Genomic DNA, 23865 nt, shown 5'->3' with positions numbered 1-23865 from the left:
GGGCATTGGACTGAGGCAGGATGCTGTGTCCGTTTCCCTGCACAGTGGAGAGAGGTGACGTGTGGTGGCCGGAGTGTCACCTGGGCTCTTCTTTAAAGACGGCACACATGCTCACTGTGTGCCTGTGTGTGTGTGTGTCTACATCCTACTTGGCCGGTGTGTTTACATGCATTGCTTTAGGCTAAAAGATTCCCCTCCTCATCCTTCCTGGCACTTCTTGCCCAGCATCAGTGACTTCCTTTGTGAACTGTCATTGTAACAGGGATACAGGGACAAGCAAGACAGACGTGGCCCCTGCCCTGCTTAGAGGAGACCTGCTGTTTATTGAGCGCTGGCTGTATGTTGAGGGTGCTCCATACACAATCACATTTACTTTTCCCTATAAGACTGTGACATAGATATTGTTTATCTATTTTTACAAACGAGAAACTGTCAGAGTGGTTGAGTGACTTGTCCCAGGCCATACTGCTGGTCAGTCAATGTCAGAGTGGGGATTTGAACCTCTCAGTGTCCGACTCCAAAGCAGGCCTAAGTTCCGAGTCAGACCATGTTTGAATTTTCAAAATCAAATAGTACGTAAGAAGTATATGATGACTACAAACATCACGACAGAAACATCTCCAAGTGGAGAAAACACGGAGCCAGAGACGGCAGAGCTGGATTTAGTCTCCTCGGTGCTCTTCCCACCATGTGTCCCCACCTCGAGGCCTTCAGTTCGCAGAATCTCCTGCCTGGAACTCCATTCTGATCTTCTTCTGATTAGCTCCTTCTCTCTCTCTCTCTCTCTCTCTCTCTCTCTCTCTCTTTTCAGGTCTCATGTCATTATTTCCTCTTTAGAGAGGCCTGCCCAGACCACCCTAACTTAAAATAACCATCCATCCCCAGCCTGCATATTCCATCATTCCATCTTGTTTCGTGTTCTTTAGTGCCCTAGTGATTGGGGTGGGGCCTAGCTTGTTTTCTTGTCTGTGTTGGTTGGACTCCCCCATCACATTACAGTGTAGGCCCTGTAAGAGCCAGACCTTGTCTGGTTTATTGTATCCTCAGCCCTGGTACACTGTAAACCTTCAGAGAATATATATTGAATGAATGAACATTTATTTCCTTATCTGGAAGAAGGAAAGGGCTTGATTCTCTGAGATCCCATCTACATATAACATGCTGAGATTCTGCCTAGTGGTCAGATGTGGTAAGTGGCTTCTCTGTCGAAATGAAAAGTCCTTACCTTGAACCTAGATTCAAGCTACACCCATGCACTTCCATCCCTTGGATTTCCCCCTGGGTCCTGGAGTCTGGAAAAATTAAAAGTGCTTTATTATTTAATAATAAAGTAAATATAAAGCTCAAGTAAGAAAAAGAGCAACTCACAGATTGCACATGAGCTCCTTCTCCCTGTAGTTTCCCCTCCATCCCCTGCCCTACTTTTAGTTGTTTTATTTTTGAATTTATGTGTCTGGGCTGGGCCCACCTCCCCCAACGCTGGACTGATTCAAGCTTGACACAGGGCCCAGGGCTGAGCCAGGCTTTCCAAGTGACTAGACACAGGACAAGGCTGTATTTTAATGGGGAAGAGTTCCAGTGTAGGGGCAGAGAGTTGTACAGAGAGCCTAGCCTGTGTATACTTAATTTGTCTGTATCTGAGAAGGCTCTAGATACTTCCACCTGGATGACCTTCTCCCTCCAGTTGTTAAACTCTGCTTCACATCCTTCAGGTCAGCATCCTTTCCTCAGGGAAGCCTTTCCAGGGCCGTTAGGCCCTGGGCCCCACTTCATGGACCCCCATAGCACTGAGAGTCCCCAACAACAGTCATTACTTACTATCTGTTTCCTCCATAGAGTCGTGACCTCATGAGGATAGTTGTTCGACACTGTCCCCTCACCCGGCACGGCGCTTACCACATAGGAGGCCCTCTTTAAACGGGTGTTGAATAGAAGAAGGAATGAACGCTTCTGTTGACTGAATGACTTCCTTATTGTCATTCTGTTCTGTTACCCAAGTATACACATCTGAGTGTAAGTTGCTCTGTACCAAAGAGACTCACCTATCCAGTGGTTGTCAACCCTGCCTCTACTTTGGACTGTAGCAAGGAACGTTTAAAAGACTGCTGCCAGGGTCCTTCCCACTGAGACTGAGACAGCGAGAGACAGACATCGGTTTGTTGTTCTACTTATTCATGCATTCATTGGTTGATTCCTGTATGTGCCCTGACTTAGGATGGAACCCATAACCTTGGCGTACCTGGAGGACGCTCTAACCAACTGAGCTACCCGGCCAGAGCTGGGTGTTGGGATTTTAAAAGCTTTCTGGAGGCTTCTTAATGTGCAGCCAGATTAAGAGCCGCCACTTTAAATTTTCAGGCCTCATTCCTTCCCTTGGTCCTTATAGACTGGAAGCAGCCCCAGTGAGAAGGGGTAGGGATATAATTCATGGATGTTGGATGGTTTCTGACAGTTTAAGAGGCACTTTCACATCTGTTATCACATCTGATAATAACAAGCTAAGGGATCTACTCTCGGGTTTAAATATTCCCCTTATGTTGATGACTCTTAAAAATCTTCATCCCATCCTGGCTCCTAATTGCACGTGCCAGTATCTAACCTCCTAGACCAGACTTTCCTACTGGTGCCTCACACGGAACAACTCCCGTGGTGCGTTTGTTACCCACCTTCCTGCAGGGGCCCCCTTCGCACACTACTTGGTGTGTTATAGCATCGCACCACCGTCCCATGTCCTCCAAGCCAGAGGCCTCGGGCTCCTAGCTCCTCGCTCTGTCCCTCCTTTCCCTTCCCCTGGCCACTGCCCCAGGTCAAGTTCTTCATTGTTTCTTGTCGGCTTGTTGTGGTCAGCCAGACTGACCTCTCTGTCTCCCTCCTCTCCCCTCTGAAATTTGAGTTTCCTACCTGGGCACAGACTAGAATCTGTCTCTCCCTTTCAGACCTTCCCCAGCACTTACAGCCAAGTTCAGACGCCTTAACGTAGCCTTTGCAACTTCATAATCTGGTCCTAAGCTTTCTCCAGAAGACGGTTCTTGACCTCTCCACTCCAGCCACTCCACTGGACTTGCGGTTTCCTGAGCCTGTGGGGCGCTTCCTGCCTTTATGCAGCTGCTGTTACAGCATCCTCTGGGAAGGCTTTTCTTTCAGTTTTACACCATTCAAAATCCTTCATCTCCAGTGAGGCCTTCTCTGAGATCCTCCTTGAATCCTTTTCATCAAAATTAATTGTTTTTTTATATGATTTCACTCATATGTGGCATATAAAAGAGAAAGCAACAAACGAACAAACAAACAAAAACTCATAGACACAGTATGGTGGTTACCAGGGGTGGTTACCCAGGGGTGGTTGCCAGGGGTAGCAAAGGGTAAAGGGGTCAAACATATAGTGATGACAGAAGATTGACTTCAGGTGGCAAACACACAATGTAATATACACATGATGTGTCATAGAAATGTACACTTGAAACCTGTATAATTTTATTAAGCAATGTCACCCCACTAAGTTTAATAAAAAAGTTAGTTGTTGCTCCCTCCAACATGTTAAGGGCCCCTGTTGATGGCCCCTATATTATTCTCAGAAATGCGTAGTCAGGGGTTGGGGTTTAGGACTCTTTGTTCCTCTGAGTGTCTTAAAAGGAGTAGGCACTTAAATGTTGGTTGAATTGAAAGTAAAAAGGGCAGGTGGTAATATGCCTCTATAGCCACGAATAAACTGAGATGTGGGGCACTCTAGAACACTCTGGCTTAATCTGGAAATCTAGGTAGATCATGGACAGGCAGAGAGGAAGCAGGCTGCTGGAAGTACTGGAGCTGGGGTAATGTTTGCCTGCCATCTAGCCCGCAGAGTCGATCCCTATGCGGCCCTTTGCACACTAAGAGCTTTTGTGGGGTGCTGTGGGCCTCCTCGCAAGGTTCTTTGAAATGATCCAGACCTGTCTGTGGAGGAAGAAGGTGCTGATTAGTGCAGACAGGTGAGAGTTCACAGCTGTGTGTGTGTGTGTGTGTGCATGTAGGGGGAGGGAATCCTTGTCAGCTCACGTCACTGGTGGTCAGGAAGGGAGAGCTAGGGAGTTTGGTTTCTTTTTTTTAATAACGATGATTAATGTTGAGCAAGTGCTGACAGTGTGCCAGGTACTGGGCCGAGCCGGGAGGGGCCCACACGGGAAGGGCCGTCACCATTCTATTGTTGCGCTCATGCTGTGAGCCAGGCCTTCGGTGGGGTCCCAGTTAGACGTGGAGCAGACAAGCCCCAGAATGTCCAGGTTTGGCAAAGAACTGAGGACAGGGTTAGGAGTGCATATGTTGAGTGAGGGGTCTCCTTCCACCCAGCCCCCAGCACTTGTGTGTTTCTCTCTGTTATGTGTGGAAGCAGTGGAATTGTGAGTGTTTTTCCTGTCAATTGTTTTCTTGTCACACTCTGCTGTCTTCATCCTGGTTCTTCCTCTTGCACTATGAGCTTCTGGAGGGCTGTGTTCTCCTTGGCTATCTTCAAGCCATGTCCCAAATGCCCAGTTCCTTTGTGGAGCTGACTCTGTGGTTGCTCTGTTACATGATGATTTTCACACCAACCTGTCTTCTTTGCACTGGAGGGAGTGGTCTGTGCGGAATGGGGCTGCCGGGCTGGAGAGCAGCCTGCAGAGTGAAGGGCTGTCCTGCTCACCAGCCTTGGAGAAGGCCAGTGCGTCGGGCTCGGCAAGGCTGCTGTGTTGTCCGGACCAGTCTGATACCATAATGAGCGGGACGCAGTCTGGGCCCTTCTGTCTCCAGGGGACTAGCCCCAACTTCCCCCCTCAAATCTCAGCCTTAAAAATGTCATATAATTGGGCTTAGGTCAAAACCATAGTTCACTTTCGGAGTGTTGGGGGTGCTGACTCTCCCAGGTGTGCATTGTCACTAGTGGTCAAAGCTGGACACAGTTGTCGAGGCTGCTTTTGCACATAACCTGAGGTATCACTTTCCTGTTCTTTCCCCATCCCCCCGTTTACTCTCCTTTTCCTCCCCCCCAGTCCTCCCTGACTGTGCAGGCTCTGGTGCGCAGCACTCAACCCTGTGGGTAGCAGGCAGGCTCCCACCCTCTGGGGAGCCTTATACCTTGGAGGCTCCCCCACTCCCCGCCCAGGGGCTTCCCTCTGCAGCTGAGCCCGCTGATGTATGGAGGCGTGGCCCACCTCCTGACCTCTGACCTCGGCCTGTCTTCATTACTTAGAGCACATTGATTTACTTATAAGCTCCAGGTCACTGACAGAAAACTTGCCCTGTTGCTCTGAGTAGCTCACAGCGGAGGGGCTGGTCTGGCACTGAAGGAGTTCTAGCAGCTAAGGAATTCCAGTGGTCTCTGTCTGTTCTTATCGCGTACAGGGTGGTAGAAAAATGTGAGCTAACGATCTAACATACTTACAACATTTTCTCTACTGCACTTGTTACTGAAACCTTGAGTCCTTCCTCAATCATCTTTTTGTTAGTCATCCTTTTCCATCAGCTTCAGACACCTGAAATAATAAAACAGCTCATGTGCCTCTGAAGTGTGTCTGCCCTTTTCCATGGGCAGCTCTGCTGCCAGCCCAGGGGAATTCCTCTGTAATATCAAAAAAAAAAAAAAAGGAGCTGTGTAAACTTCCTGTTTGTATTAAATGTCACTAGTGATGCCATTCAACGTTTGTCTTTTAACACCGTGAACATTTTCTTTTGTAATGTGGTATATTTCCATTTCCTTCTGTAAGTAGGAAGTCAGTTCCTGTGATTTCCTTAGATTTATGCCTTCACTCTTTTCATTCCCCTTTAGAGTTGCCAATCATGGCTGCGGGGAAATTTGCGAGCCTTCCCAGAAACACGTCAGTGAATCACCCGTTGCCCCTGGCCTCGTCCATGGACCTCCTGAGCAGCAAGTCACCTCTCGTCAAACATCGCACAGATGCCTATCAAGACGTGTCTATACACGGCACCCTTCCACGGAAGAAGAAAGGCCCTCCACCCATACGGTCCTGTGATAGCTTCAGTCACATGGGTACCCTTCCCCATTCCAAATCCCCACGGCAGAACTCACCTCTGACCCAGGACGTCATCCAGGAGCACCCGCTGCAAGACTGGAAAGGTGAAACCTTCACCTTCAGGTAACTTCTTTAATTTCATGAGCGAAGATGACTTGTCTTAAACAGCTTTATAAAAAGTCATTTTGTTAGGGGAAATGTCAAACAGGAACACAGCAGAGCAGACAGTTTAATTAACTTTCACAGACCCATCTCCATGGACGCAGCATCTACAGTTTTCAGCTCATGGCCAGTTCTGCTCTGTCTGTTTTCCTACCCACTCTCCTTCCTCTGGTATTATTTTGAAGCAAATCTCAGAACTCATTTTATTTTGTCTATAAATATTTTGGTATATGTCTTTCAAAGATAAGGATGTTATTTTTAAAAATATATAACTGTGTCCTGGCTGGTATGGCTCAGTGAATTGAGTGTCAGCCTGCAAACCAAAGAGTCGCTAGTTCGATTCCCAGTCAGAGCACATGCCTGGATTGTGGGCCAGGTCCTCAGTAGGGGGTGCACGAGAAGCAACCACACATGGGTGTTTCTCTCCCTCTCTTTCTCCCTCCCTTCCTCTCTCTTTCAAAATAAGTAAATACAATCTTTAAAAAAAAAACAATAAGCAAAAATTATTTAAAAAATAAAGATATATAACCATAATACAAAAAACTATAACACCTAAAAAATGAACCATTTCTAAAAATATAATCTAATATTTGAGAGTATTTTCAAAGCCAACTTTCTACATCACAAAGTCCTTCAAAAAGAAGCACAAGTATATATTTTACATCAGATCCTGAACTACTTCCATCCAATTCTAAAGAGATGCCAGGATATCTATAAATTAGAACCCGTATCTCCTTATGTTTAGTCGTAACATTATGAAATAAAATTTTGTGTGGGCTGAGCATCAGGTCAGCTCCAGAATACAGCAGAATTTATTTCCCTTCTATCCACCAGGGATCTGGGTAAATAAGCCTTATGGTTTGTAAAGAAAGGCTGCTTCTCCAGCTTGTCACGGGCCTGGCTGTGGCTGGTTGCCGCTTCGTAGAGCTGGTTTAGGAACTCCGAACTCCTTTTCCTGTTGGGGAAGAACAGCAATCTGTGATGCGGCCGGGCAGAGATTGCGGTGGGTTCTTCTGTTACATCTCCTGGTGTCTGTTTTTGTCCGGTCCTAGAGCAAAGAAGGCCACTTTGATCTTGGCTCATGGATTTGTTCAATATCTATATATTGAACATCTACATTAATTAGAGCACGCTGACTTTATAAGTACCAGTGCGTCACCTGGAAAATTCTGCCCAGCTCCTCCGGGTATCTAAGTGAAGGGCTGTTGCAACACTGAAGACATTCTAGCAGTGAAAGCATTCCAGCAATCTGCTCGTGCCCTTTTACAGGGTGCAGAAATATGTGAACTAACAGGACTGTATGGAACGTCCGAAACGGTGTCCTCCCAGAGCTGACGTTCTAGTGAAGGACCCCGATAGTAAACACAATGAAATAAACAAGACACTTGCAGATCACAGTGAGTGTGACAGAAGAGCAGAGTGATATGCTGGAGATTTATTGGGCCTGTGTCTTTTTTATAGGGACAGGTCTGTGAGGAGATGATATTTAAGCTAAGACTTGCACAGTGAGAGAAGATAGCCATGGAAGAACCAGCGGGAGGCTGCCCTGGGCACAGGGAGAGCCAGTGCGGAGATCTGGGGGTGGGTACCACTTTGAGAAACCCTAACTGAAACTCGTGTGCTTTGTGGCTGGAGTGTAGCAGGTGGAGAGAGAATTATATAAAGATAATGAGAGCTAGGCAGGCAAGAGTTTAGAAGTAGTTTTAGTATTGCAGTAGTACAAGAAGAAATCAGGTAAAGGACTAGGTATTCTCTGTAGAGAGCATTAGAGAGCTCCGAAAGGTTTCTGACATCAGACCAGAGGTGCCCCAAGAGAACCAGGTCCGTTAGATAGCCCCGGACATGCTCCAAATAAACCTAGTGGGGGACCTCCCAGCTCAGAGAGCCTACTGATGAAACAGGTCAATGTGGAGGTACACACCGGTGCACAGTGTTGTTTATGCCGCATCATTGGGACTTAGCAGGTGAGATGCAGTAGCGGAGCCCTAGCTGTTCTCTCTGATGAAGCTATGAGGCAGAAAGATACTTCTGGTCACCCCAAAATAAGCACGAATGCCAAGCTACGCGATGTTACCGGGCTTCCTGTGATCACTTTTTATGTTTTAACATAGACTTTGTATGGAGCTAGATATCTACTACAAACCACACACAGACAACTTGCAAACTTATTTCTGGGAGTTCTAAGGTCCTGGCTAGGCGCCAGCTCTCAACCAGGGCCGGGGTAGTGATGGAGTCACCTGCCCCATCTTGAGGAAGTTCTTGATAAACATCCAAGGTCCAAGCTGTCAACCTGCCAGGAGTTCAAAGCTTTTTGATTTGATAACTGACTTGGACAGAGAGGTCAGATCTCTGTAAAAAGATCTTATCAGGGTGTAGGCACAAGCACTGAGTTTGAAGTCCTGGCTGCGGAAGACTGAACAAGGACTGCTGCTTTAGGTTTGTCTATGACTCAGAGCTACAATCATCCAAAGTCACATCTTTTTTCCTTCATTTAAAATATCTTATTGTTAAGGGCAAATACAGGAAGTAACAAATGCACATCCTTTAAGATCACGCTGGAAAGGCGTGTGGTTGTGTGTCAAAGCCTCGCAAAGTCCGGTTCCCCCGTTCATCAGTCGTGTTATTTTTAATTACCTAACACCCTGGGAACACTTCAGAAGATTTAAAACAATTTTGAGGAGTTTCAAGTTCCTTATTTTTTAAAATCCTTTTAAGTAGTCCTAATAAGATTATAAGCTGCCTCAATTCCTTTTAGGAACCACCCTTGATATAAACAAAGTTTGTGTGTGTGAAGAACTGGAGACAAGCAGAATGAATGAGCACCCACGGTTCGGGGAGGAGAGTTTGCCTAAGGTGCCCCCAGGGAACCACAGTGAAGGAGAAACTGCAGTTCCGTTCCTAGCTCACCGCTTACAGCCTGAAAGGGGCTGAGACACCGACCACCCACCACTCCAACCCACTCACCACTGGAAGCTGAGACCCACGTCTTTCAAAGTTAGAGTTCTGCATCTTTGTCTTCAGGGACATAAGACTAGTCAGGTCAACCTTTAGTAAGATTATTGCTATTTTAGGGGCCTTGTTCCAGGTCAACTTGTTCTGGCCTTGCTGCTTTTTATTTAATCCTCGCCCGAGAACATGTTTGTTGATTTTAGGGAGAGGGGAAGGGAGAAGGAAAGAGGGAGAGAAACACTGATCAGTTGCCCCCTATATGTGCCCCAACCAGGGACCAAACCTGCAACCTAGGCCCGTGCTCTGACCAGGAATCGAACCCACGACCTGTCTGTTTATGGGACGCTGCTCCAACCAACTGAGCCACACCAGCCAGGGCTTATTGCTTCTTTTTATAGGGAATGTAGGTGTTAATTTTACGACTTGCTTGGATGTCAGGTGTGCAGACCGTCTTTGTTGTCACATATGGTGTTGGCGTGACAATAGTGGGGCCATCCTGAGGGGCCCGGACCCGGTGTTCCCGTGTGTCCCGCCGCGCGCGTGCAGAAGGAAGCCCTGCAGACGGTGCCTCCTTGTCTTGGGAAATTCTCTGATAAGTTGCAAGTTTCTCTTTTCCCAACAGGCTTGTTTGCCTTATTAACCACTGAAAAGTCACTGTTACTATAATTGAGTATGAATTGCATATCTACTCCTTGAGGCCCTGGGCACAGCAGGGGACGTCTCCCCTTTGACCTAAAACTTTGCATTATTAAGCTGTCATGTGAACATGACATATCCACATGAATTACTTTCTCTTACATTTTACCCTTTTAGAATATCTTAAAGGCTATATTCATAAATTATCTTGTTTGGACATCATAACCATGTGTGATGTACACAGCAGATTTTACCATGAGCGTCACCGTCCCCGTCATCGTCGTCCTCATCGTTCACAGTTGAGAAAATGGTTCAGGGACATTAGGCACGGAAGATCAGCCCCTCCTGGGTGACTGAGCCAGGATCAGAACCCAGAAAGGGCTGTGGGGCCTTCCCCGGGCACTGCGCTCCACAGCCTCTCCAGAACGCTGGCACCAGCTGTGGGCATCCTCTGAGCTACCTTCTTGCATGCAAAGCCTCCGTCCACAAAACCTGAATCCAGTGCCTCCGACGTCCCCCCTGGGGAGAAAGGAGCCTTAGCCGCGAAGAGCCAGACAGAAGGCAGGCCTGGGAGGGGCAGTTGGTCTCCTCATTCGGAGACTGTATCTCTTGGCTTTGTTGTTGTCTTGGCTGCCCTTGGATGTACTTGTGGTTTTGAAAGGTGGCCAACGGGAGAAGCCAGGGTGCACTTAAACCTGCTGCTTGATGTCACAGAAGGCGCCTTTGTTCCGCAGGAGAGCAAGGCTTCCCTGACAGGTCCGCAGACAGGATTTCCTCTTGACATTAGCGTTCTTCGGCTGTGTCCCTTTGATTCATTTATCTTCAAGTGCGCATGTTTATGTGAATCTGGGACCTTCCTTGGGGACCGGTTCCTGTTGTTGGGCCTCTGTGTTGCTGGGATAGCTGAAGGATCAGTGCTTGGAGACGGTCGGGGTCCTTTCCCTGCCTGTGGGTACGTGGAGGCGCGCATTCCTGGGAACAGCTGCCGAGTGCCTAATTCCTTCTGCCCCTTCTGCTGTGGGAGCATGTGGTGGGACAATGTGATGTTTCATTAGTTCGCATGAGTGGAGCTGACTGACTAGTCACAAGTGTTTTAACTGACAGGGGCCAGGAAGTCTGCAGAATTATCCCAAGTTAAAATCTGGTACACTTTCCCAGGCAGTGAGTAACCCACCGTGTCTCAGTGTGAACTCTTCAAAGCTGAAGTAAAAGTGTAAGGCACGGGATCCATGTAGACTCCTCTCTAAACACGGACTTGGAGACCTCACTCTGGGCTGCGTCACAGCCGCTGTGTGAAAAACAAAGACGGTTTCATTTGTTCCTCTTCAGAACCACCCAGGCCTATAGACACTGCTTTCTCCTGAACCAAGCAAGTGACCCCGGGCCTGCAACTCAATCAGTCCTTCAGCTCCAAGTTAATCACAAGGGTCTGAATGTGAAGATCCACATGCAAACATCTGCATTTTATTTCTGCACAGGCATGGCTGCTCTCTGCAACTTGGAAGCTTTTTGTGCACAGAGGAAAAGTTGGGTTTGGAGTTGATAAAAAAAATTTAATAGACCAATAGATTCTATTTAGTAGAAGGTCATTGATTGAGTTAGCAAAATGGCAATGGCTTGACAGTCAAGAATGTCTCTACAAAGTAATAGTCCATGTGTTGAATTTTTCATTTTAAAATTTCAAATAGAGGTTTACTAACATTTTGAAATGCCCCCTGGTGTGCGAATGCAGCTGCTGTGTGTGGGTTAGTGAATTCCAGAGAACGGTGCACATCCCCAGCCCCTGGTGTGCGGACGCCAAGAGCAGCTGGGTCAGAGGTGAGCTCAGCCCTGCTGGGCATCTTGCTCGCCCCAGGGCTGAGGGAGCACAGGACATGGGAAGCTTCAAATGTTGGTGGTAGGACATATGCGTGTCCACCAGCTGCCTGACAGGAGTCCTACATCCTCTCCTGATGGGTGATTCAGACCTAAAGGCTGGGATCTGTGCATTCTCAGCTGTTCCGGGAAAAACTAAAGGATTTTTTAAAAAACCAATTGCAAACCACAACCCAGAAAAGGATCAGAGAATTACACACTGTCATCCTTGTTGAGCGGAGCTGCTCAACATTTTCTCTGGCACCCCTCACCCCCACACACCCGCCTTGGACAGACCTGCTTCAAATCATGTTTTTTCAGGCCTCCTACAAGCTGTGTGGGAAAGATCAGGTTTTTCAGTCTTCCGAGAGTCAGAAACTGTGAGAGTTTTTTGCACCCCTCAGTCTATGTTAAAATGTATCATAAGTGGAAGGTGCTGTGTAGTTGCAAATTATTTGCGTTCTTACTGCATGCAGATTTGGGTTCCCTCCCAGCCTGGCCAGAAGGATGCGGGCTGGAGCCCGGGAGCCCCAGTGCTGATAAGCCCTCAGGCCACCCTGCTGTTCACAGGTCTGAAATGCTGTCACCACCCAGTCTGTCCCTAAGAGACTAGCTGTTGGTTTGGATGCAGAATGTCAAGCTCTTTTTTCTTAGAGGCCCTAAAGACAAGCACTTACGGTCTTCTGGTTTTAAGGATTGTGCCGTTGTTTACAAATTAGAGAAGCCTGAGCAACCTTTGCTACCTGACCCAGTCTCTGTGCAACCTGGCTGTCTGTGCATGCAGATTCACCTGCAAACACAGAGCAAGGTGACTCCTGCTGTGGAGAGGAGGAGAACACGCCAGGCATGTAGCCCTGGCGTCTCAGTGCAGGTCCCTGTTTTTCCACCTATTAGGTGTATGAGCTGGGCCAAGTTATAAACTATAAAGTGGGGGTGAAAATACCCCTCCCAAGGAGTGCCAGCACTAAATACGGTTCACTCATCACCAAACATGAAGGCCCCCTGAATGCCAGCCTCTGACGTTCACGCGAGCTTCCTGGGAGTCTGGGTGGGGAAGGTCGCTGCTCTCAGCTCCCACCTGATCACACACCTGCGCTGTGTGATGCCTGACGTGAAGACTGCTGGTGCCTTTGCTGGGACACTGATGTGGCGTGGCTGTTAGAGAAAGCTGCTAGGGGCATTGACGCTGATTCCAGCAACCAGAACTGGTAGCTTTGTGACCTTGCATAAGAAAGGTGTAGCTGCCTTTCTGAATCTCCACGTCCTCAAAGGGTAGCTATAAGGTCAAATACAATCCCATGTGAAGGCACCTAGCAGAGAACCTGGCATGGATGGACAAAGGGCTCAGATGTTGGTTTTCATCCCTCCTTCCTCCTGGATCACTGGAGCTGGGAGGCTCCTAATCCTTGTGTGTAACCTGAGAGCACGTTCAAGGCCTGTGGCTCCTGTGGAAGAAAGTGTCCCACCTGTTGACGGAGCCTGGCAGGAACACTCCACCCAAGTCACCCTAAGCCACCCTGCGGCAGTGAGTCCTGGCCACCACACGCGATTACAGGTACATCGGCCTTGCGCCGCACTGAAAGATCGGCACGCCACTGCGCCACAGCACAAAACTGCCTGCGTTCAGTGGACCGGCCTGGCCCTCGCCCACTCGTTCTTGTTCTTCATGTCAGTGTCTTCACTGATGCTTCTTCAGTGAGTGTTTGCGGAGCTGATACTGTGTCAGGCGTTGTGCTGGGTACCAGGTGCCCGTGGGGAATGAAATAGGTGTGGGCCCTGTCCTTAGGGAGGGCCCAGAGTAGGGGGCATGCAAACACACAACAAATACATAACAAAATGAGAGGATACGAGGAAGGTGACATCAGAAAAGCCCGTGGGCTAGGTGCAGGGAGGGCCCTTCTGTGGGAGGGAACAGTCGAAGATTTAATATAAAAAGAGAATATAAAATACTTCATTAATATTTTTGTTACTATGTATTGAAATGATAATATTTTTGAATTAGTAGGTTAAATAAAATATTCAAGTTAATGTCACCTATTTCTTTTCCATTGACTGCTAGAAAACTTAAAATTACATTGTATTGCTATAGCACAGCCCTGGTCCAGTCCTCAGTACAGAGTTTAAGTTTTCTCCCTGGAGCAAAGGGAGACATTTAAAGGGCTGTAAGTAAAGGAAGAGCCTGATCTGACTTAGTTTTCAGGAGTGGAGAAGTAATTGATGGGGGAAGAGGGGCTGGAGGGAGGGCAGAAGGTGGTCCCCAAAATGTAGGAAGCAGGTGGTAGTTGCTCCACCTGCTCCACCTTGATGGAGGAGGTGTAAGGGGGTGGAGTCAAGATCTGTTTTGCAGGTGGAGCCTGCCGACCTCCTGAGGGCTGGATGTGGCGAGGCCAGGAAGACGGACAGTCAAGCACGGCTCAGGCAGCTGGGTGTACGGGGCTGTTTATGGAGCCATTCACTGGCTGGGGAAGACTGGGAAAGGGGCAGGGCTTCCTTTGGTTGGTTGCTTGCTTTTTCTTGGGGGAGGGGTGACAGTAGATGGCAGAGACTTCTGTTTTGAGTATACCGAGCGTGCGCTGAATACAAGTCTAAGTGGAGGTGTCAACCCCCAGTTGGTAGTTGGAGCCTGAAGCTCTACAGAGAGGTCTGAGTTAGAAGTTGCAAAGTTAGGAGTCTGCGTAGAAATGAAATGGATGCTGTCACCAACAGAGAGATCTATGCAAAGCCTAAAGGGAAAGGACCGCAGGGCCCAGCCCCCAGGAATCCTGGGCTCCCTTCCCAGGGAGACAGCAGAGGAGGCTAAGTCTTTGGTTTGGCGGGAGCAGAGAGATGAGGCAGGTGGCGGGAGCAGAGAGATGAGGCAGGAGCTGCAAAAGGTTAGTGTTCAAAGGAAAGTTTTGAGGTTTATTTTTTTATAAGACGAGAGAAAAACTCAATAGGAGAAGATCTAATCTTTTAAGCATGTAATAAAGCAAAGTACATTTTTTCATACACATGATTCTTTTTATACGGTGTTTGATTTAATTAAAGCAGTCATCCCCCAGGGCTGCCTCCCTTTGCGCCTGTCGGCAGCATGGTGACTACGCTCCTGTGGTCCCTTCCCTCACAGGTCCCACACGTTCCTAACGACGTATGGACAGGCGAGGTATATGGACAGCTGCGGCTGGCATTCAGGCTTTTGCCTGTGCGGTGACGGCTGCTTTTCCAAGGTTTTGGTGAGCAGCCACCTTGGGGATGGGAGGCTGGCTGCCCTGGAAGGCAGATCTGGGGTGTATGTTTCTCTATCTGTTTGGCTGGGTGAAATCTTCTCTTTTAGAGGCCTTGAGGACGTTGCTTCAAAACTGTAGCACTTTTATTCTGCCTTTGAATTAGTTGAGAAGAGACCTTTACAAACACACTTCTTCCGAAGGGGATGGAGAATGCTTGGGGGTGGAGTGGGTGGGACTGGAGGGAGTGGAAGGAGGGCAAATAGATACCAGCCAAACAAAGCGTCTGCTTTTATCAAAAGTGCTGTGTTTGGACTTAGACAGCCTGAAGCCTGTTGATTCACTGATGCCAGACCCTCTGGGCCTGCCAAGAGACACAGTGGCCTTGATACGGTTTTTCTCGTTCTTACTCTGTTCAGTTTGATGAGCTGCTGCCAAGTGAAGATTTCAGCAGTGGCTTTAAGCTTAAGGCTGCCACTAAAATTCTGCTGAGCACAGGTTCACCCGTGCCCATGTCAAGTTTTTATCAGCCAGTACCACTTCGTGTCAGTGGTCTTGGATTCCTGTGCAGACTCACCGTGGTGTCATATGGAGGATATTTAAATGGCACTGTTTTAACATGATTAGGGAATCTGCCTGAGGAGGCGGTTTAATTGCCATTCTTTTAATATATGTCATGAACACATTAATCAGGCACTGCTGTGTTTTCAAATGAGATAGAAACTGACTCATAGGAGCAGGAATCCGCTGCTGAAGTGAAAGCAGCAAGAGTCTGAGAAGTAACCAGAATGTCCGACAGCTCAGGAGGGAAATGTGCCCTGGTCGGCAGTCTCCTCTGAGCTGTAGGAAGGAAGATGCCCCAAGTCAAGGGACACGATAAAGAAGATCTCATGGCCCGAGGCTCCGAAGGGGAAACAGGGTTCAAGCTGACAGAAAACAACATGTTCACCGCAGTCTGAAGGAGGAAGAGGTATGTGATCACCCAGGAGCATTGTGTCTCAGCGTGTGTCTGAAGGACTGCGTCCAGCCTGCACGGACTTGGGTGCAGGACCCCCCGAGGTGTTGTGATGAGTCAGGGCCACACCGATGAGCTCCTTCACAAGTATGTCAAACCTTGCTGTGTGCCAGGCTTCGTGCTAGGTGCTAGAGGTTCAGAGGTGGGCTGGCGGCTTGGTCTGTTTGAGGAATTCACGGCCCTTGGAGAAAGGGATGCCTGTTTTGAACTGTCCAACCTCACCAGCATCTGCTCTCTCCATCTTTGCAAATGACCGGCCTTCCCACACACAGTGTAGCCTTTGTATCATTCCACTTAAGTTCAATAAGGATTCTGCTGTTCTTGACCTCTGACCTTAACATCGTTCAGGTGTCACGTGACTTTTTCTCCTTGACCAAGTGATTGCAGGTTGTACTCTCTAGATAGCCCTTCTCTCAGGGCCTGCCTTCTCTGTGCTGCCACTTGCTCTCCACTGTCCTGGCTTCAGATGCAGACCCAGGAAAGGTCGGGCCGTGCAACCAAGGGCCGCATTGGAGGGTGAGTGGGTCCACGTGAGCGGTGGCACTGGCTGTAGAAGAAACAGTGTAGAGTGAGCAGTGGATTGTGAAAAAGTGCTAAGGGTAACAAAAAGGGCTTTCAGAAGTTCTGTTTGGAACAGTAAGACCAAAGAGAGTGGGGATGTGAGAGAAAGAGAGAAACCGAAGTGCTAAACTTCTGTTCAGCCTCCTATTTGTCAGGCCAATGACTTCTGAGACTGGAAAGGGTGGAGTTGAAGGAAGAGAATGAGGCCATGACGGGAGGTGCTTCTGCCTCCACATGAGGTGAAGGCCCAAGAAGACTGAGAGCTTGAGGCCGAGACCATCACACCAGCGCTGTAACGTTGGAGAAATGTTGGCATAACCAAGAGCTACAGGGAAGATGTTTCAATTTTCAAAAAAGGAACTTGGAAGATGCAATTAATCTCTACAATAATAGGATTGACATCAAATTCAGGAAAAAAGGTTTCTTAGAACAATGTTTTTTTTTTTTGAATAGTTGGTAAAGGAAGCAGCAACCCTAGAAAATAACAGCAAGTCATACCAGATTAACTTTCCTTCCTGGGGTTACTTTGATGGTAGGTTAGAGGAGAGTGGAGAAGGTATACATGCAAATGTCAGTCATTGGTGACCTCCTTGGGGAGAGAAGAATTCCTGCTAGAGGGTACGTGTGAAGTGCGCTGCGGGCTGTGTCCTCAGCCATGTTCTCGCCAGTTAAAACAGTCTTTCAGACAGTAGTGTGGATATACAGTAGTGCGGACGTGCAGTAGTGTGGACGTACAGTAGTGTGGATGTGCAGTAGTATGGACATACAGTAATGTGGACGTGTAGTAGTGAGGACGTGCAGTAGTGTGGACGTGCAGTAGTGTGGACATACAGTAATGTGGACGTGTAGTAGTGAGGACGTGCAGTAGTGTGGACGTGCAGTAGTGTGGACGTGCAGTAGTATGGACATACAGTAATGTGGACGTGTAGTAGTGAGGACGTGCAGTAGTGTGGACGTGCAGTAGTGTGGACGTGCAGTAGTATGGACATACAGTAATGTGGACGTGTAGTAGTGTGGACGTGTAGTAGTGTGGACGTGCAGTAGTGCGGGCGTGCAGTAGTGCGGACGTGCAGTAGTGTGGGTGGATGGCACGGATCTTGGGGGAATAACTAATGGGTCAAAGTGACAGATAGGAGATCCAAAAATGATCTTAGCATTTTGAAACAACAGACCAAATCTAACTGGAAAGGCTGTAGGGATAGACAAAGAGTTTCTCTAGAACGTGAAAACAAAGGAAAAGTATGGGGTTGGGCTTAATAGCCACATGTGAAAAACATTCCAGCATTTGGATCGCTGCAGCCTCAGAATGAGTCAGCGGGTGCCATGGTTGTCAAAAAAGCTAATGTGATGTTAGCAGCATTAATTGCAGTTTAATAATGAGACCTGGGGAAGTGGCCACAGTTGGCTGCCCAGATCACATCCGGTGGACTGTTTTTAGCTCTAGACACCAGGAATGGAAGATGAATCCCCCTGCAGTAGAACAGTGAGCTTCTGTCTAGAGCACTCCTCTGCTCTTAGACAGATCCGTTGGTTTAATCGTTAAGAACTACCCCTAAGGTTCTTTGTATTAGTGAAAGGAACTTCTCATGCCCTGTGTTCACACTGGGACGAGAATGTAAAATGAGCACCAGCCTTAATCCTGTCAACTGCTGGTGGAGCCCGCTTTAAAAGCAAAGCTCAGTAAATACACGGTGAGGTGTGAGAGAGTGAATCTCTTCTCATTCATTTACTAAAGTGATGAAACAGAATATATTTTCTTAAATGTGTATCTAGAGGGATCTTAGCCCTCTCTTTTTAAAGCTACATCCTATTTTAAATAGATGGGGGTATATTAAAGGCTATATACATAATATACTCCCACCTAGAGCAAGAAATACCTCTTATTGGGACTTTAATGTGATTCCCAGGATCTGTAATGAACCTGTCCATCAACCGCACACTAGCTGATACTTTGCCAGGAGACATCGTCTCTCCACTCACCAGGCCAGCCCTGTCTAAGCATCTATCGCTTCTCACCTTCCCACAAACAGAAGGAAAGGGCCCTGTGGTTAACTCTCTCGATCCCCCTGGTTGTCTCCCTGATTAACCTCCCCCCTGGCATTTCCAACATGTCCACAGAGATCCGCTTCCAGCAGGAGCAGCCAGCCTCTCAGTCACTGGTGCTGGCAGCCACACTGTCCCGGCAACAGTGATGCTCCTTTGCTGAGGAGTTCTGTCTGCGGCCACCACGGTTTAGTCCCAGGCCTGTGGCTAAATTCTCTCCTTAATGAGGAATCCCAATGGTCTAAGAACAGCATTGCTCTCTTGTTCCCTCTCTTCGTACAGCGTTATTCTTCCCTTGGTGAACCCATGGAGTGTGCTGGAAGGGCAGGGTTGGGTCAAGGTCTTCTGCACAGTGCAGAGGACACACACACACAGACACACACACTCATTCATCCATTCAAACCAGCATTTATTGAGCAACTATAACCTGGGGATACAAAAGTGAATAAAATACGGTCCCTGTTCTCACGGAGCTCACTGTTCAGTGAGGGAGTTAGACTGAAGTACACATATCACACTGAAGCACAATTATTTGTAATCATAACATTTTATAATGCGTAGAAAGAAGTGCTGAGGAGACATTATTAATTCTGTGAGTCGTGGAGGCGGGGCAGGGGCAGGAGTGGTCAGGGGAGGTGGGAATGACTGGGGAGATGATGGGGATTCCAGGCTTCTTGGCTCAGGGAACCCCAGATAGTCTGGGTGTGTTGGAGTGAAGGGAAGGAGACTGGGCTGGTGAGATGCACAAGGTCTTAGAACCAAGGACATCACCTAAAAAATTATAAAATGACAATGCTAGGCTGTCCCATGTATTAATCTAGCAAGGAATATTGTCCAGCGGACAAATTCTTAGTCCATTTGAAGCCTGTTGCTGTCTCTTCCTTCCCCTGTCCCTCCATCTTCACTTCTCCTCAGCTGAGATTTTGAGATGTTGTTGGAGCTTCATGCTGGAGAAGGAAGGGTGAAGGCCATGTTGACCTGTAAAAGGGCGGCAGCCACAAGGTTGCTGGTGGAGGGCAAGCTTTCCCCTGGTTGGCGGGTTCTCCTTTCCTGGTTGTGTGGCACGCCCTGGTGCACGGGTTGGTTAAGAATGGTAAACCAGCAGACGCTGAGGCTGCAGCGCTTGCCCCTCACTGACCCCACGACTTCAGGTGAACAGGCAGCTACTGCTCAGGTGCACCTTGTCTTTTCACCTTACACTCCAGGTAAGTGTTCGAGGAACGCCTTCCCTCGTGACAGTAACACCCACAAAGCAAGAACTCCATCCCAGGCACCTAAGCCTTCTTGTCCTTGCGATCGGTAAGTTTTAACTCTAAGATGTTTGCACGCTACTTCATTTCTAGGGGCCTCGCTCTGCTTCCTTCTCAGGTCTGTAGATTCTTCGGGGGTTCTGTGTCGACAGTTGTCCTTCCTGGATCACGACAGTTTTGTTCTCCTTTTTCCAGTTCTTGCACCTTGTATTTAGGGTGCTCATTTAACTTCCTATAGGACCTCCAGGTCAGTGGTGCACAGAAGCAGTAAGAGTGGACACCCTGGTCTTGTTTCTGATTGATTGATTGATTGATTGATTGATTGGTTTTAGTAATGATTCTGAAACTTGACCATTAAGAATGATGCTTGCTGAGGTTTTTGGGTTCTGACAAAGATGCCCTTTGTCAGGTTATGGAGTTGTTTTTTAAAATCTATTTGTGAAGAATTAACTTTTTCCCTGCAAAGATCATGAAAAGGTGTTTTTTTAAAAAATGCCTTTTCTTCCTGTCAGTTAGAGGCCCAAAATGATTGTTTCCCTTTAATCTGTTAATATGATAGATTATATCAATAGATGTTCTCATGTTACACTAATCCTGTATTCTTGAGCCAGCCCAAATTTGGTTATATTTTTATACATTCTTGGATTTGGTTTGTCAATATCTTAGGATTTTTCATATCTATTCATGCCTAAGATTAACTTACACTTTTCCTTTCTCCTATAGACCTTGTCTGATTTTTATATCAACGTGATAATATCCTCTTTTTCAAGTCTCTTGAAGAGTTTATATAATTTTCAGGTTACAAATAATTCCAAAGTTTGGCCAAACTTGCTAGATAGTAAAACCATCTAGGCCTGTGGGAAGGTATTGAACTGATGATGCCATATAATGGTTATAGGACTATTCAGAATTGCTGTTTCTTTTTAGTCTTTGTTTTAATTTATTTTTCTAGAAATTTGTTAATTTTTCCTAAGCTTTCAAATTTATCGGCATAAAGATGTTCGTAGTATTCTCTTCCTGTGCTCGTTTGTAGCTGTGATTAGGCCCCCTTTCATTTCTGACGCTCTGGGGAAGAACCTGCCTGCACGCTCACGCGGCGTGTTGGCACACTTCAGCTCCTCGCGGTTGCAGGACTGAGGTCTCTGTGTCCTGGCTGTCTGCCGGGGGCCGCTCGAAGTTCCGTGGGCCTTGCCACGGGTCCTCTCATAACGTCACACCGACAACAGGATTCCGTATGTCGGAGCTCCCTCTTCAAGTCAGGTCCACTCAGATGATTGCCATATTTTAATGCCAGCTGATTTGGGACTTGAATTACATCTGCAAAATCCCCTCACAGAAGTTTTTAGGTTAGTGTTTGATTGACTCACCAGGGGATGGGAATCTTGGTGGTGGGGGTGAGAGCTTCAGAATTCTGCCATCAGGGTGAGGTTGGAGAGCTGGCTGGGCTCACACCAACCTGGGCCTTGAAGGCCACACTGAGGACGTCAGGGTTTTCTTCTGAGTGACTGGGAGCAGTTAGAGCATCTCGAGCACGGTGTAATCTGACTAAGGATCCCTCTGGCTGCTGTGTGAAGGCTGTGGAGCTGGACCGCAGCTGGGAGGGTGTTTTAGGGTTCAGATGAGAGCTGACGGTGACCTGGACTAAGGTGGGCTTAACTCCTGAACACTCGTGGTTCCCCGAAATGTACAGTATTGTCTCACGCCCCCATGTGTTTGCACAGGCTTCTCTTGCTGCCTGGGCGTTTCTCGTCACCACCTACCCCACAGCTTCTCCACTGCGACAGGTCCTTACTCAGCCCTCAAAACTTAGCCCAGGTATTGCGGAAAAGCCTCTCTGTGGTGTTTCTCCTTACACTCTCTCCAACTTGAGTTGTTTGGATGTTTTGCTCTGTCTGCCCCACTTGGCTGCAATCTGTCTGAGAGCAGGACCTTTGTCATGCATTCCTGTGTTTCCATTGTCTGGCCTAGTGCATGGCATGTTGCCGATGCTTGATGATGTCTGTGGGGTGCATGCAAGAGCCATGGAAGGTACTGGGCGTGAACTAGACACTTCAGTGCTCTGGGAGCTTGCCTTGTGGAGGGCGAGACCACGTATGCGTAAATACACAATGCGGCGCCCTGGAATGCAAACACCAGGCCACGCATGCCAACCCTGGGAGTTCCTAGTGTGCGTGGATTGGAGGGGAGCGTCGATTCTGCGCAATCTGATATCGTTGTATCTAGCTCCTCACATTCCTCCATTCCATGAAACAATCATTTTATTACCAGTGATTCCTTTTTACGTTGTATCTACACGGACATTTGTTTGGCAGCCTGTTAGCCATGATGTTATTCTATAACATTTAAAGAAGCAAATATTCGTTCTTTAAGACAGACATAGGATAATTCCTTCCCCATCTGTATTCCAACCACTTAGAAAAGATCTCTATTAGTGAAATTTTTGCTTGTCTATTCAAGATGGAGAACCTCTTAGCTCAAAACAGCAAACACTTACAGATCAAGGGTCTTTTTAAGAGGGAGGAAACGATTAACCTGGTTACAGATGAGAACCAAACCAAAATAATAAATACATCATTTCCGTGACTCCCAACTAGACATCCCAACTAGACAAACTTAAGAAAGTGGGACAGTGGAAAGAATGATTAACTGGAGTAAACACAGTGATGTTATTTAACACTTAATAAACTACAGGACGAAATGACCGAAGAGTCGGGTTTCACCTGCTGCTCTCCTGCGGGCTGTGCCCTGAGCGCGGCCGCAGGCCTGGCGGGGCGTGGGCGGCGGCCAGGCTCCCACTGTGCAGAGAGATGCTCACTACGTCACAGCTTCACGTGGGTGGGGACTCATTTTAAAAAGTTTTTTTAAACGCTTTTTATTTATATTGCCAAGTTCTTGTGTTTGTTTTCCAGTGATCTCTGTTGGAGAATATAAATCTGTGGTTCAAGGAGTGTTTGCTGCACAGTCTTGTATAAACAATTGGGGATTCTATTTCAAATTACAGGCTGGGGCCACAGGCCCAACTGCTGTGTTTTCTAGCTCTTGTCTTCCTGGTTAGTGGGATTGGGTGTCTGGCTGAGAAAGGAGACACAACACTTCTGTGTTTAAATATAATTTTAATTTGGTTCAGGGCAATGATTTTTAAAGCTTTTGGATTTGTAACACACTCAATTTCATTTACACTTCTTATGTTCCCTCCCTTGCATCTCTAAAAAGGATGAGGAGGAGGATGTGAAGACCCAGGGAGCACCCTTGGATCCTGAACTAGAGCTTTAGAACATGTGGGTTCCCTGCTGCTCTTGTAACACGTAACACCATGAACTGGGCTCCCGTAGCAGAGCTCGCTTGGGGGCGGGGCAAAAGGGAACTTCAGTTCATCCCTAACTAGTGCCTTTGGCTTCCTTCTCTTCTGCCAAGACAATGCATGTGATGGGAGATCAAACAGGGACATGAGAGTTCACCCAAGGATGCAGGGGCGTTGGGAGAACACCCCGCCCCTGAGTGCCAGGGTCTCTGGGCAGGAGAGTAGGGTTCTGGGAAGAGCACAGGCCTGCTTTGAGGTCACCCCCTCTGTGAGTGGGGACCCTGCCAGCTGCAGCCAGCACAGTGCCTTGCCTGGTCCAAGTGGTTATCCCACCCCCTCCCAGGAGAATGTGAGGGTTTCCCCTGAGAGAACGTACAGTTTACAGGTACATCTCCAGAGAAAGGGAGAGAGGAACGCCTTAGCTTTCCAGTGTGAAAGGAAAGGGAGTTTATAGCTAAATCTGGGGAGAAGAGCAGATCTTACATGAAATTCTAAAAGGAATTTACTACGGGAATGACATTTGAGCACCTGAAAAAAAGAGCGTTAAAATTGCAAATTACAACTACATGGTCTTGCTATTTCGCAGATATTTTCCCCCCAAATGAGTGAAATGAAATTCAAAAAAAAAAAAAATTGACAGTGTTAGTTGCCAATGAAAAAATTCAAGCTTTCAAGTGAAAATTAGAACTTTGGACAACTTGTGTCCTCTACCATGGGCTTAACACTTTCCACCACTTAACTAATAGTCCCCTCTTTTCCAATTACATATCTGTATGAGGATGGATTTTCTGTTTATTTCAACCAAGCTATATCTACTTGAGTGTAGGAGCAGATACTAGAATTCAGCTGCCTTCTACTAAGCCAGACATTACAAAGATTTGCAAAAATGTGAGACAATGTCACTCTT

General features: G+C 47.5%; 1 protein-coding gene across 3 annotated transcripts in view; it reads left to right on the top strand.

Moving 5' to 3' along the window:
- The window catches only part of BCAR3 (BCAR3 adaptor protein, NSP family member), a 116777-nt gene that overhangs the window by 15059 nt on the left and 77853 nt on the right, over nt 1-23865 (top strand). For all 3 annotated transcript variants that reach the window (XM_045199409.2, XM_024565370.4, XM_053920071.2), the window contains exon 2: nt 5780-6107. In XM_045199409.2, coding sequence (XP_045055344.2) covers nt 5791-6107 — 317 coding nt within the window. In that variant the 5' untranslated portion in view covers nt 5780-5790. The remainder of the gene's footprint in view (nt 1-5779; nt 6108-23865) is intronic.

This window comes from Desmodus rotundus, chromosome 3 (assembly GCF_022682495.2).
Source record: "Desmodus rotundus isolate HL8 chromosome 3, HLdesRot8A.1, whole genome shotgun sequence".
Taxonomy (NCBI): Eukaryota; Metazoa; Chordata; class Mammalia; order Chiroptera; family Phyllostomidae; genus Desmodus; species Desmodus rotundus.
Note: the sequence above shows the minus strand (reverse complement) of the source record. Positions and strands in the feature narration are given on the sequence as shown.